This window comes from Drosophila miranda, chromosome 2 (assembly GCF_003369915.1).
Source record: "Drosophila miranda strain MSH22 chromosome 2, D.miranda_PacBio2.1, whole genome shotgun sequence".
Taxonomy (NCBI): Eukaryota; Metazoa; Arthropoda; class Insecta; order Diptera; family Drosophilidae; genus Drosophila; species Drosophila miranda.
The window spans coordinates 12,242,168-12,257,317 of NC_046675.1; the positions used below are offsets into that span (position 1 = coordinate 12,242,168).

Genomic DNA, 15,150 nt, shown 5'->3' on the forward strand with positions numbered 1-15,150 from the left:
TGGCGAAAGCCAAGAAGAGGAAATTTTATGCAAATGCCGCCTCGGCTGTCAGTCAGTCCGTCAGTCAGTCAGTCAGTCAAACGCTTTGACAGTTTTCAGTTCGCTTGGCGTTCGTTTCCCTCTCTCCATCCATCTCCTACCCGCTGGTGGTCTCTTTTGCCGGCTAATGAGCGAACACCCCAAACAGGGATGCCCGAGTGTGTCCTGCGCTAACAAATGCCTTCGCTCGCACTTATGACAGTTCGAAGCGTCAGCGAAATCATTAAAATTGACAAGTTTTTATATGCCACAAACCAAATTTGGTCAACGTTTGAAGTGATCGCTAAAAGTGTTTCAGCCAAGTGTGCGGCTGTGCAGCCGCGGATTCATCTGCTCCACCGACAAGTTGCTGTTGCGGATTGCTGTTTCTTTTTTGCTGTTGGGACCACCGGCGGGCGCTGCTTCACATGTCATAAATAAGAACGCGTTGACATTTATCACAACAAAGGGCCAAAGACAAAAGGCTGGCCTGCTGCCTCCGAAAACTCAAGAAAACAACAACAAAAAACAACAAAAAAACGCAACTGGCCAAAGAAAACGTTGCATAAATTCATAAGCGGCTGCGAGCTTGAGAAATTCAATTGATGCGACCTCGACTTTGGAGCTCTCGGACCGCGGCGGACCGCGGCGGCTGTGTCCACTCTTGTGGCATATTCGCATATTAATAAAATATTTTATTAAACACACGCGCCGCCGCAAAAGATGAGATGCGATGAGAGTAGAGGATCCGCTGCGAAAAATTATGCTAAACAGTTTTGCTCTGCGCGCCCTCCCAAAAAAGGCCACAAACGAAACGGAACGAAAAATCGTGAGTCTGCCTGTGCCTCCCTTCCTGCCTGCTTGCAACAAATTTTTGGCGGCGTCTCTGGCGACACATATTTCCAGTGATCGAAGCCCCGAACGCGGCCCCGAAAAGAACCCATGAATTGTCCACATATTTTCGTGTTATTGCTGCATTGTTATGCTCTGTTCTTTGGTTCTCTTTGGTAGGCGACTCTTCGTGTGTTTTTTTTTTTTTTTTTTTGGCTAAAACTGGTTGGCTGGCCCAAACGATCTAAACAAATTTGGCTGCTCATCGAAGCCGAGCATTGACAAATGTTAATTAGAGAGGGGCCCCTGGCACAGGTCTCCGTCTTCTTGTGATTTCGATTCCAATTCCTGGTAAGATTGTTCTAGTTTGATAGCTAATGTTGGGGCGGGGCGTGGCGTGGCGGGGGCTTTTCCTAGGAAGCAATTTGACTGGGGGTACAATGACTCTTTCGGGGGCCTCCTCCTCTGATTAATAAGCCATTCCGGGCGCTTGATCAGTTAAGGCAAATGTCGCAAAAGTCATTTGTAAACTTGACACTGCAATGGGACCACGGACTCTGCAGCAGTCCGTGGATGCCTACCGGGGGCACGTCGGAGTTACAGCCAGTGCCACACAATGCCAAACACGGCTGCACAAATGTATTAGCAACAATTTATCAGAGGCACACAAATGTTTGCTGCCGTTGCCATCGGATGCTGCTGCTGCTGTTGTTGTCGTTGTTGCTGCTGCTGCTGCTGCTGTTGCACCATTGACAGCGGGGGCAGCTGGCAGCTGCCAACAATGCGCTAATATTCAATATTGTAATTGCATGCACAAATCGTGGGCCCCGAGACTCGCTGGCAACATGTTGCAGGCAATGCGAGGCGACGCGACGCGACGGCTTCTTTGCCTCCTTTTCTCCGGTTGCTGGATGGCTGGAAAATTAATGAATGCTGGCCTCCAGCCTGGCTCATTGTATGGGCCAGAACGGGGCATATCGACCGCTCGCTGTGTTAGACAAATCACAACAACAGCAGCAACAGCAGCAACATGTGGCTGCCACTGCCGTGCTGCCACTGCCGCTCAAGATGCGTAAGCTTTTGTCTTGATTGTTGTCGATATAAATCGCCTTCGAGTCGCAATTTGATTTAACAAATTAATAATGAAAAGAGAACGGTAGCCGGTGCTTGGCTGCCTTATTGATGATGCCACAGCATAGTCAGGGGGCACTGCATATACTATATATAGATCTGTGCAATATATACGAGTGTATGTATTTATGAGTGAACAAGTTCCTGGAAATCTCAAACTGACAAATGACAGCGCCTGGGACGCAAAGACTTCCGGCCCCGTTTCCCCAGAAGCAGTCGGCAAGCTTTGAAGGAGCCTGTGGCATTCGCCATCTTGGCCAGATTGATGCAGCAACAGGCAACACAGGCACAGGCAACACCAGCGACATTGATAGTGATTGAAGGACAGCTGTTCACACTAGGCGAGACCTAGGCAAAACCGCGGCACGGCCTGGACTGGACTGGGCCCGGGCCTGGGCCAGGGAGAATGTCAAATTAGAATGCGAAACGTGTCGGCAGTGGGAATGTGTGGCTGCAGATACGAGTACTCTGGCAGTGGCGGACAATGGCTGTGGCGGCACCTTTTGGACCTCTGATGGTTTGCCGGCAACACCTTTGGCTATGTGGCATGCAAAGCAGCAGTAACACTGCAACGGCAGCAGCAACAACAGCAGAGTCCAGCCAACAGTCAGTCGGAGAAGGAAATGTTGCTGGAGTGCAAATTAATTGAAGCATCGCAGCAATGTCAACGACAGTGGCAACATCACGTGTTGCATGTTGCATTTTGGCGTAGGCAGAGGGTTTGGTACTGCCTCTGGCATCGCATTCTTATAATTATGTCATTTAATTAAGCAGAGACAGTTCTTGCTGCCACGACTAATTAAAACATCGCGCCAGCAGCAGCATCAAACATGTGCAACGCGGGCGGTGGCAAGCAAGCCTCCATGCTCCATGCTCCATGCTCCATGCCCCATCTTCATCTCGAATGAATGAATGACCGGCCACTGTCAATGCATTCAACAATCACACAAACAGCGCTTCAACTTTGCCGCTCAACAGTGCCGCTTTGCATCGTACGATGTACGAGGAATGTTTCCAGGAATTTGGGTCATAATTAATGTGGCATGATTTGGCAGACGTTTTAATCAAACGTGAATTGAATGCTGCCCAAAGCCACCCAAAAACTAGGGGGGCTCGCCTCGCGAAAAGGGAAGCCCAAGGGAATTTCATGGGCTTAGAGGCCACATCAATCATACGCAGCGGTGGCCCAGCTGTTCAATTGCAATACCATAACTCATTTTTATAGGCCATCCACTCAATAGCACACACACTCTCCAACAGGCCCGCAATTCGTTGAAAACTTGCGCACCGGGATTAAGATTTGCAGTCGAGATTCTGTCCCGAGGTTCAGGCACAAGGCAGCAGGCACGCTATGACTATGACTCCTGCCCAGCCCCAGCCCCAGACCCTCCCGGCCTCGTGGTTGCAGTCGGTGAATTACAACAACTATTACACACACAACCAGGAATCCCCCCTCCTGTGTGTGACTAGTATTCCTGTGTGCTTTTTGCGCTTTTGGCCGTGTTGTAATTTCTTGGAAATTTTGTGCAGTTTTATGCCTGGCCACACGAAAATTTATGAGTGGCGAGCGCTTCAAGTGCAACACCTGGTAGCTGGTAGCTGGTAACTGGTAACCGCTGGCCAGGAGCACCAATTGCCAGTTCGGATCTAGACCAAGAGACTCTGAGAGTGGCAGAAGGAGTTCCGAGCTCCAAGTTCCAAGTTCCAAGAGACTTTTTCAATGGGCCCGCATCTCATTTGATATCCTTTTGTGTGTCGGTGCCACTGTGCGTGACATTTGCGTTAAGTGCTCGGTCCCCACAGCCGGATTGTGGGAACATTCTAGCCAGCAAAAACAAACTTTTCATTTGCCCGATTCTGCTTGGCCGATAAGCCCACAAAAAAAAGCACGACACACAATATTGGACCCCGCCTTGGCCACCGGTCAGTTCTGCCATTCTGCCATTCGAATTTATTAATGGCTATATCTATATCTATCTCTATCTTTCAGTTAGAGTGCAATGGCTGCAGTGTGGCTTGCTTCTCTTTCACTCTTTCTCGGCCAAGAATAGGTTTTCAAATGTTTGGCAATTAACAATGTATTTTATGCCCCCGCGCTGCCGACGTGGCCAACAGATTAAGGCTAACTAATTGGAAGCTCAAAAGGTTACCAGAGTGGGAAAATTCGTTGGATAAAGAGTGCATTTCGAAGGTGTTTTCCCAAAGAAAACTGCAGGGGAAAAAGTGTTTCAAAGGTTTCTGGGCATATGAAAAGTTACAGATATTTTTTTAACTATACAAAAATCGAGTAAATTATGTTATTTATAAACTAAAAAATTCCTCAAATCTTAGGCTTGATTTCCTTTCCCATAGATGCAATACCTGTTAATAAATTGCCAAAAATTGTATATTTAATTATATAATTCAGTGCTCGAATACCTGCCTAATAAGCCCGCCCAAAGTGCCCCTCATGTCGGAGGCGAATAGCAAAAACAGCCAGAGCAGAGCCCCAGAAAAACAAAAAAAAATAAAACGTGGGGCATATGTATATATTTTTCATCGAAAATGTTTGGGAAAAAAGCTAACAAAATGTTAGAAAATAAAAAAAACATCACACACATACTATAATATAGTATATACTGAAAAAGATGCAGATACAGAGACACACAGAGATACAGATACAGATACAGATACACAGAGTCACGCGGCCGACAAAAGTTATTGCCAAAATGTTCGGCATGTTTGCTTTTGAAATTTAAATTTCACATTTGCTGTAGTCTCGGCTGTTGCTGTCTCGTTGTTGGTTTTTATGACTTTGGCTAACATAAAAACCCAAACCAGTACACAGTGTATGTGTGTGTGTGTGGGAGTGTCGTCTAAATTCGAGGGGCGGGACGAGCCCTAGTTGCTTAATTTGCCCACTAATGACAGCCACTAAAGTCGTCCACTCATAATTGACAACTAAATTGGGATTTTGACAACTGGAAGCCCCAACCAGGGCATCCCCCAGCCCTCCTCAGCCCTCACGAGATGTGACATATGCAGACTAATGAATTTTAAAATCAACGCTCACCACAGGTGCCCCGGTGCGATGCTCGTTATGGATGCGAGTGCCACTGCCACTGCCACAGCCACAGCCATCGATGCCCCAGAGTCCCCGCTCTTCGGTGCGGCAGACAGTCAGACAAACTGTCTGTCAAATGTTGAACGAACAGAGCGCGGGATTTGAATCCGAGAAGTTTTGAGTGCATGAATGAATTACAGAGGTGGAGGAGAGCTGGCTTCGAATGGAATCAAATCAAGCATCAATAAAGTCGGCATATGAATAACATGAATTAAACATAAATGCAAAAGGAATCGAGGGAGAGAGAGAGTGGGAGATGGAGAGGCAGAGCCAGAGCCAGAGCCAGAGGCAATAGGATAAGGAGCCCCCCAAAGCTGATTGATCACTTTGCAGTTGCAGCCTCTCTGTTTGGCAGGGATCGTTCCCCCTCCCGCCTTTGCAAACACATTCCTGGTGTACAGAAATTTTAAATTAAAATTTTGCACACTCAAAGAGCAGGAAATAAATTCAGCGACGGAGCATTGATGCATGTCACGTTTGGGTGTTCGTTGCGTTTTACGTGGAACTGTCAAAATGCAAACCAAAGCCAAAGCCCCAAACCCCCAAAGCGAAAAGCCAAACCCCAGAGTCAGAGTCAGAGACAGAGTCGGAGACAGTGCTGCAACAACAATGGGGCCCAGCAATGCTAAGTGCCAAGTGAAAATGGTTTGGGTTTTGGCTTTTGGGTTTGGGCCATCAGCTGTCAAAACTGACAGCAGAGTCACAGTCTGAGCCACAGAGCCACTCTTGGCTACAGCAGCAGAGCACGGTGCACGGTGCACGGTGGCTCCTCAAATTGAAAATTAACTTAGCGGAACTGGAAATTTTTTGGAGGCGTGTGAACCACACACATACACCCTGAAAATAATGTCGTCTGCCATTTGGGGGCCCCTCGCGCACCGCACTAATGAGCCCAGATCATTTTCTTTTTGGCCCGGACAGTAGCCCAACCAAACAAATTTCAGGCAATTAGGAAAAACTGTACAGCCAACAAATTTCCATTTTCACGAGATGTTATTCTCAGGTGGGGCTACAAAACAGAAGACTGTAATAGAGACATAGAGGATGATGGGGGGAAATTATGGAAGAAACTGGAAACTTTCGTTTGCGTTTTATGTGCAGAAATTTACAGAAAAAGAAGAAATGTTTGTGGGTTGAAATGGGAAATGTCTAGCTACTTTCCCTGCTATCTGCAGAACTTTAATTCAATGCTTTGGAGGATATCTAGGATACAATCTGGCTACAAGTATCTAGAGCCCAGCGATTTCTGTGGGCCCCTCCCCCTCATTATTTATGGCGGCCAACCGGAAACGTTCACTCAGCAACACAAAAAAGGCGCGAAGCAATCGATTTGTGGGCGTTGGGCGGCCACAAACCCACCACCTCGAACTATACAACCTCCCCCACAAAATACATTCATTAAAAACGCATTAGAAATGACATTAGAACAAATGTCCGAGGCACAAACAACAACCACAAAAAAAAAAAAAAGATGGAAGAAATTACTATTAAATAAAACATAAATCCATTTTAGGTGGAACCTTTCCCCATGCTTCGCCCCCCCCACGGGGTACTTACTGTGCTGATGATAGCTCGGATAGTACCGCCGATGGTGTCCATTGCTCTCCAGCGCATAGAACGCGCTCATGTCGCTGGTATCCAGGCCGAGGCCGGAACCGGCACCGCCCGCTCCGCCGCCGAGGGCCGCTCCGACGCTGCTGCCCGCCGAGGAGGCGCCGCTGGACAGGCTGTGGTGGCTGTGGGCCAGGCTGCTGCCAGCGCTGCCCAGGCCGTTGGTGTGTGGGGAGACGCCGCCGCCATTGCTGCCGGATCCTGAGCCGCCGCCGCCGCCGCCGCCGCCGCCGCCTAAGCGCGGACTGTCGTACCAGCTGCGCGCGGCAGCCTCCGCTGTTGAGGTCATATCCATTTCGAGTATAATCTTGAAAGCTTTTCTCTGCTACCGTGGGGTGTATGTGAATCGGCTCGCGCTCTCCTCGCTCCTTCTCTCTGGGGCTGGGGGATGGGTGGGTGTGTGTGTGTGTGTGTGTGTTGCAGTGGCAAGTAGCGCTGGCTTCTCAGCAACCACACATTTTCCTGTTCACGCGCCTAACCACACAGAACGCGCTGCAATTTCAGAAATTTTTGTACTTTAGAAGCTGAAATTTTGGTGGCTTTCCTTTCGAGGTGTCTGCGCTTGATAAGATTTTAACGGTAGCGGTAGCTGGCCTTATCAGCTGCCCCAACACTCTCCTTATCGGACCCGAACGCACTTCAAGCCTTACATTCTTTTTGTTCAATTGTTTTTATAGCTATGTACTTTATGTACTTTATGGGCACGCTAACGGTACAGTTGTGGTGGCAGTTTGGCTAGGATAACCGCAGGTTGATTTACGGCTGCTCTACAGATCCGAGACCAGACTTTAACCGCCACCGCTTTGGCCATGGTGGGAAGTGCGCATTTCTTTGGCAGTTGCAATTGCAGTTGCAGCCCTCCCATTGATTGATGATCTTCCCTGCATCCCAGGGGACCGACCTAATAAACATGTCCCTGGCACAACGTTCTCGGATTGTTCCTCTCTCTCTCTCCTGTCACAATGTTTACACTGTCATAAAGCCGAGACAATTGTGTGTCTGGCGCACAAAAGGATGTACAAGTACCCGTATCCGTGGGATGTCAAAGACGGCGCCTGGGACTGTGCGTGGGAGTGCGGACCGAGGCAGGTGTGTGTGCGCGCGAATGTGTGTGGGCCCAATTAGAGTTTCATCTGAGGTTTATCTTCTAGCTTGAATTAGTACGGGCATCCGCACTATCGGAGACTATCAGACAATCAGACAATCAGACAGACAAGTTCTATTGATTTAGACAGGTAGCCCCAGAGGTGAGACAACATTTTTGGGGGGAATTTTTCGGGGGTCTTATCAGCCATAGATAGTGCCTCGGACGAGGAGTGTGTGTGCCGAGTGTCTGTGTGCACTGCACTCGTTGAATACTTTTTTAAAAAATGATTACTATCAACAGGAGTCGTGCTATTTGCTTTCTTTGTTTGCTTTGGCTTCGAAAAATTAATAATACAACCCATGGTTTGGACCCGACTTCTTCTATCTTTAAGGTACGTATTCCAGATGCCTATCGCTCGATTGACAATTGCGCTACAGAAATATGATAAGGCAACATAATTTGTTACCTCGGCGCAGGGCCCTACCGCTCTACCTCTCCACCGCTCTGTGCCACTCTGGGGAGGCACAAAGACAAACAGCTCGCCTCCTCCTATCCAAGAATTTTTGATTTTCTTTCTGCGTAGCAGCGTTCGGCGTTCAGCGTTCAGCGTTGAAACTCAATCAATTTATCTATCTATCTATCAGTAGAGGCAACAGCAGCAGCACCAGTACCAGCGATACGGGGCAAAAGAAGCAAACACTTTTCATTAAATGTCTTCAAAAATATAGTATTTGATTGTTGTTGCTGCTGCTGCTGGCTGTTGCTGTTGGTGTTTGTGATAGCAATAAATTGATAAGCCAGTTGCCAGATTTTTCGATGCCTGTGTCAGCCAGTATTCGGGGCTGTTTGGGTCCCTTGAGGCACTGTTGATTGCTCGATAAGGCGCTGCGCTGAACCGTTAAAATCTCATCAATTGTTGGGGAAACGTTTTGTTTTAATTTTGGTTTTTGATAGGATTATTTTGGGTTTTTCCTTTTGTTTAATCTTACATTTTAGCACATTTATTAGTCACACTGTTTTCGGGCGATTTGATTTGATTTGTTTCTATGTTTTGGTGGCTCTCTTAGTTGTATCTCCGTTGTGGGGATCTCTTAGTTGTATCTCCGTTGTGGGGATCTTTGATTTGTATCTCTGTTTTGTTTGGCTTTTGCTGGTGCAACACTTTCTTGGCCCTGGCTCAAATGGGGTGTATTTTGCCGACGCGTTTTGAGCTTTCTCCCGGGCTTTGCGTTTGTTTCTCTGTTAGTTTTACGGAAAACACACCGTCGCCGACGTAAAACCAACGCGAACGGGAAACGGCACGGCACGGCACGGCACGGTATGGTACGGTACGGTAAACGGTATACGAACGGAACGAACGGCGAACGAGCCAACAAACGGCGTACACGATAGCGCTTCAGTTATATTTGCTGTGCTGTGGGTTGCATCGAACACGTCAACGGTTCTCGTCCAACTGAACAGGCACGAGCGCGAAACAGGAAAGACAAGCGCGTTCGCGTTCAGCCACTCACACAGATGCCCGCAGTGGCACACCGATACGCTCGCTCGTGGTGTTTGAGGGAGAAACAACTCGTCTGACGAGGGCCGGCCTTCGGTGCGTGTGGCGGTGTGCGCGCTTGGCACATACAAGATGGTCGCACCGTCAAGCAGTGCTCTGTGCGGTGCAAGCGGGATGGCTATAGCCGACCGACTCGCCAATATGCTTGTCACTCTTTCGCCTGGAGAGCGGGGCGTGTTTTTTTGGCCGTGTGTGAGAGCAGCCAGCCAGCAGGTAACCGGTTCGGTTCGGTTTGGTTCGTTCGGGCTGCAGTTGCATGTCCGTTGCGTTGGTTTGTTTGTTTGTGCAGCTCCATGGTGTTGTTCGTGTGTTGTTGTTGTTGCTGTTGTTGCTGTTCGTCATGCTCGAGTGCATCGTTCAATAATCTCTTTGCGGCACGCCTCTCTGCACTTGGCATGGTGCCTCGGCTGCGTTTTGGTTGTCTGTTCGACGCTCGACGCTCGACGCTCTGCTCCTGCTCTGCTCCTCGGCTCCTCTGCTCACCTTCTACCTTCTGCCTCTGCTATTCGGATGTTCAAATGTTCGGCTGCTCTGCTGCCGCCTTTGCCCGGCTGTCAAACAGTGACAACAATCATCGATCGTTCCGTTTGTGATTATGTGGTTTATTTATGGGCTTTAACATGTGTGCAGATTTGTCTGACGATTTTTGAGTTATATTCATGCGTGTGTGTGTCTCTCTTTCTCTCCCTCGCTCTTTTTGAGAGGCAGACACACATAGAGAGAGAGAGAGAGAGAGAGAGATGTAGAGTGAGATAGCTGGCACATAAAACGAAATTTGCATAAATTAGCAGCTGGAAATTAAGCAAACTACAGAATTATGCCCATGCGTTATTTCTGTATGCTCCCAACCAACCCCCTGCACTGCCTTCACCTCCAACCCTAGAGCAGCATCTTTCGGTTGGCGAAAACAAAACAAAACACTCAAAAGATAGTTTTCGCGTATCTAGATACAAATTATTAATATTGAGCTCGTTTATTTTGCTGGCAAGTTGGCTCCTCCGGGCTGCCTCTGCTACATGCTACATCTGCTGCACATAAACAGCTCTCTCACACACACACACACACACACACACACACACACACACAGACAGATATTGGAGGCGAAAGCTTCGGTCCTAAAGCATCGAAACTGGTCCTTGCTTTGAATGGGGGGAACCCTTTTACTGAAAATGTACATACGTAGTTTAATTTTTTATTGATAAAGTATTTTCAATATCTTTAAGTTTTCTTACGAGTAAAAGATATTGCAGGCATTACTAGATTTCCTAATATATAATTTTAAAATCACTCTGAAACGAATATAAAATACAAACAAAAGCGGATCCGCAGGAATAGTTATTTAATATTTTCTTTTGTCTTTAGTTTATGATTATAAAACGATTTTAACTGTTTTAAAACAAGCTAAGAACAAATTTTTGAGTGCGTTTCTATTTGTTTTCAAACCTAAAAATACAAAAATAATTTTTTGGTACAATAAGTTTATTGAACCTTATTTTTTTTATTATATACATAACTGTATAAACATACATAATTGAAGAATATTTTGAAAAATGCCAATAAAATCTACCGCTTTTATTATTTTTTCCATGCCTGTATAACATTTTCCAATATAATTTTAATGACATAATGTTATCTGTCAGTATACCCTGCACCATGAAATATTTTTCATTATAGAAGTGCTTTTTTGACATGTAGAATTCATGATGATATTTCTCTTTTTTCCAAGTGTAGGTGAGAAACTTTTTGGTGCCTCATTTGTGGTGGTTCATCGCATTGATTTTGGCTTCAAAGCAGGAAAGTTTTGGGGCAAAAAAGGGTTAAGTGCTGCCGCTCCCGCTACACCTGTGAAGTGGCACAAGGATGCTGGCTTCTTGAGGGGGCAGGGCGACTGGGCGGCAGGTACAGGAAGACAGCTGCAAACTGAAAACTTTCCCAGGCTGACTTAATTTTACATGAATATTTTTGAATGTATTTCGGGGCTTAAGCTCTCTTTTTTGAAGGCATTTCATAAGTTCATATGCTCGTAGCTGAGAGATACGTATCTAACGAGAACTGGCTGGGTTTTTATGGCTAAAATGAACCGTTTGTCAAAGCCTCTGGGGAGACTACCTAGGCAGCACCGGCAACAGCAGCAGTTTATATATGTAAATACTTACAGCCGCAGATAGCGCGCCCGATAGTTACAGATACATATTTTGAGATAAAGATACACACCAAAAAAGTGGCTGCCAAAAACGAAAAAGAGTGAAAAAAGAAAAACCTGTAACCAAAATCAGATCAACAAACGGTGCGAACACCAAACACGAGCGACGAATCACAAACAGCAACAACTAGAAACAACAACCAGAAACAGCAAACAGCAAACAACAAACAACAAACAACAACCACAAACAGTGTTGAGTGGTGTCGGTGTCAGGCAGAACAACAAGGCAAACAAGAGCTCGAAACAATCTGGCAGACGATCTACGAAAGGATTCCATTCCCACAGAGAGTAAGCCATCGCAGATCTTCGATGGGATGGAAATAAGGCATCTGTTCCATCGCTGTCCACAGATTAGATAAACGCCTGCACTATGTATGTATGTATGTGTATCATCAAAGATCTGATCTGGCAAAACACTCCTGCCACCCATAAAAATCTCAATGGGTTGTAAGCCAGCGATAAGATTGGGCCAGTCGCGTCTGCTCGTGGGCCTTAAGATTGGGCCTAGTCATGTCTACTTAGAGGTATCAGAATTGATGAATTGGCACGTCTCTGTGTCAAGCACTAAACACTTGGCTGATAACCCCGTCGTCATCTTCAATTGGTCTAGGAAGTTGTACCAGCCCCGAAATACATTTCTACAGATAGCAGCCTAAAATGGAACTGAAATTTCATATTATATATGTGTATATAGTGCACCCAAGAATTAAAGCGAGCAGATTAATGGACAATATATGGTTTGCTACTACGAGTTTATCAAATATATTGGGGTGTCTCGATGGATCAAGTCTGCCAGTGAAATATGAATGAATACAAGACTATAAATAAGGTCTTGGTATTTCCCAAGTGAATTATCTGAAATTATGAGGACTTGATAAGGCAAATGAGTGCCACGCAAAGATATCTGAAATTTTAATTGAATTTCGTATCAAAAAAGTTTGATGGATTCCTTAAATTTCTGAAATAAACTTACGGTGAAAGCTATCTAGGAATCAGTGCTCTAAGGTCAGAGTTCCATTATTCATTTCATTCTTTAAAGTTTGCTAAAATCTTTGCGAAAAGTCAGAACTTTATTTTGGATTATTTGCCAACTTTCTTTTCGACTTGGGGGCCACCTGAGAGCACCCATGCACGCACACATATGCACGATTCTTGTGACTTTTACTTCGAATGAATGCATATTTTTCCAGCACGTGCGCAGCTTTTCCGGCTCCGTCCGACATCCAAAGTGAAGCCTCAAGTGGAAAGCCGTCAAGCAGAGACGCACCGCACGAGGAGTGACGTGGAGCTGGAGACCAGACATGCCCAAGCCATAGACCATGTGTGCACCGTCTGTGTCTGTTTCAGTGTCTGCCCCCCCATCCCATCCCCATCCCCATACCCCTAAAAAGCTGACGCACGTTGCGTGTAATTTCGATTTTAATCGCATAAAAATGTTTTGTTTATATGTATAATTTAGTTTTAACAATTTACGTTAACCTTTTGTTACCATTTTTAATTTGTTCAGTGGCGGTGGCGGTGGCTGTGGCGGTGCTGCTGAGGTTGTGTTGTGGTTGTAGTCCATAAGCAGCAACAATTAAATGCTCCATAAAATTGGTTTAAATACTGGTATGGGTATGGGTATGGGTATGTGGTGTATCTGTATCCGAGCACTAGTACACTATATGGTATATGTATCTGTATCTCTGTGCCCCTTGGTCTTCTATGCATATAGACAGTTATTATTACTGAGCTCACTTTATTGCTGCTTGCCTCTTTTATAATTATTGTCATGCGATAGAAATCAGCGACATTTTTACAGCATTTAAACAAAGCATAAATTCTGATTTAGTTCCAAAAGTTTCGCTCCTCGCCTGCCTTTTCCTATATGCCATGTACGAGTCTGTGAGTTGGGCATGGAGTGCTTATATATTGCATAAACATGGTAAAATAGAACATCAGTAGCATCATCAGTATCAGTGGCTGGCACAACAGTTTATAAATACAATAAAAATTCTATTTAAATTGCCACTTGTAATTAGAAACCCCCCGTTTTACTAGTATACATACTATATATTATAGAGGCGGTAAATTCATGGAGCCGCGAACGACTTCTGGTCCCATTAACTAGAACATTTTCATGATTGACTGTACGGATTGATTGAAGATTATAAATCGGGGTAATCATATTTCTATTAACGTTTGGATTTTGATCTTTTTGCTCATTTTTCTTCCTATTTGGTATCCGTATTTTTCGGTATATGACTTAATATGTGGTCTAGATACTCGTGTCACGCTGTTTGTGGTTCTTTTCCACCCAAACGACTCCGTTTTTACGTCTCGCATGCGAGCACGAGCCAAATATTGAATATTACGCTCATCCGAAAGTGCTGATTGGTGTTAATGGTGTGCTCGAATTCAAACTTGAGTCAAATGGTATGTGTGGCCCATCAGGAAAAGTGCAACTACCAGAAATTGAGACACCACCAAAACCAATGAAAGGCATGCTCGACGGCACGGATCCAGATTCCAGATGCTTCCAAATGATATCGTTCGTTCCCAATACTGTTTCCCTGCTCAACTGTATACTACATTTTATGTACATCATTGGCTTTATTTGTATCTATCGGCTACATAATTGAAGATTTATGTACAGATCTATGTACATCTCCATCTGGATGATAGTTCCGCCCTAAAGCTCTTTCCGCTGATTCCAAATCCCTGGCTACTCGTCTGTCATCAACATTCTCTATTTATGTATCACCCTTGGCAATAATCGGCAAACATTTGCCCCTCTCCTGGGTACATAGCTCCCTGTTTCCCCCCGTCAGATATGGCTGCTCCTTGGTCTTCCATGTTGCTGTTGATTTTGTTATAGGCTGAGTATATAATTTAATAACTATAACAACAAAGCGACAACACAACTGCCGCCACAGGAATAGCAACGATGTTGCAGCCGGGGCACAGTTCATATGTCATGTGCCAGTTTTTTGACTGCAATGCAGCGCCCGTTGCTCTGCCATGTCCAACGTCCATGTCCCTGGTTCCCCACCGCCGTCTCTCTCTCTCTCCCCTATCTCTATCCCTCCCCTCAGCCAATCCTGGCCATGCGTTCTAATTTCATAATAAACTTGGCTGCCAGCCCCAGCCATAGACCCAGTCCTGAACTCCATCCCGAACCGAACCGCACCGATTCGAGCGACGGCAACTAAAATTGGCTGTATCCAAAACCGCAACGGGTGTAAATTTCATGTTGCCCCACTCCACGCCACACCAGTGCCCCTTGCCGACACTGCCACAGGAGCAGCAACAGCAGCAGCAGCAACTGCTGTGGCAGTGCACCGCCAATGGCGGCACTTCCTGTGCAGCTCGTAAGCACCTCATGCGCCAGGCTATAAATGTAAATTGCCTAAATGGGCAAAAGCTCGAGCATACGTTGGCCAGGACATGGATACCGCCAGGATGGAGGCGAGACTGGGGGGAGGGGGGAGTGGGCTTGGGCCTGGTCAGCACTTGCATCGTAAATGAAATCAGTTGGTGCGCGAATCCTGCATGGGTCAATTATGCAAATGTCCTCCACTCGCACACGAGTGTATCTGTGTGTGTCCTGACTGCATTTGTATGCTAGT

The 15,150-nt window shown here is 46.1% G+C and overlaps 1 protein-coding gene across 2 annotated transcripts in view; it reads right to left on the reverse strand.

Moving 5' to 3' along the window:
* The window catches only part of LOC108156927 (GATA-binding factor C), a 34,879-nt gene extending 25,629 nt beyond the window's left edge, over window positions 1-9,250 (reverse strand). The window contains exons 1-2 of one of the 2 annotated variants that reach the window (XM_017288681.2): window positions 8,771-9,250; window positions 6,641-7,186 (exon numbers count right to left, since the gene is read on the reverse strand). In XM_017288681.2, coding sequence (XP_017144170.1) covers window positions 6,641-6,989 — 349 coding nt within the window. In that variant the 5' untranslated portion in view covers window positions 6,990-7,186; window positions 8,771-9,250. The remainder of the gene's footprint in view (window positions 1-6,640; window positions 7,187-8,770) is intronic. The other variant, XM_017288682.2, reaches the window with a different exon arrangement.
* Between the last annotated feature and the right edge of the window lie 5,900 nt (window positions 9,251-15,150).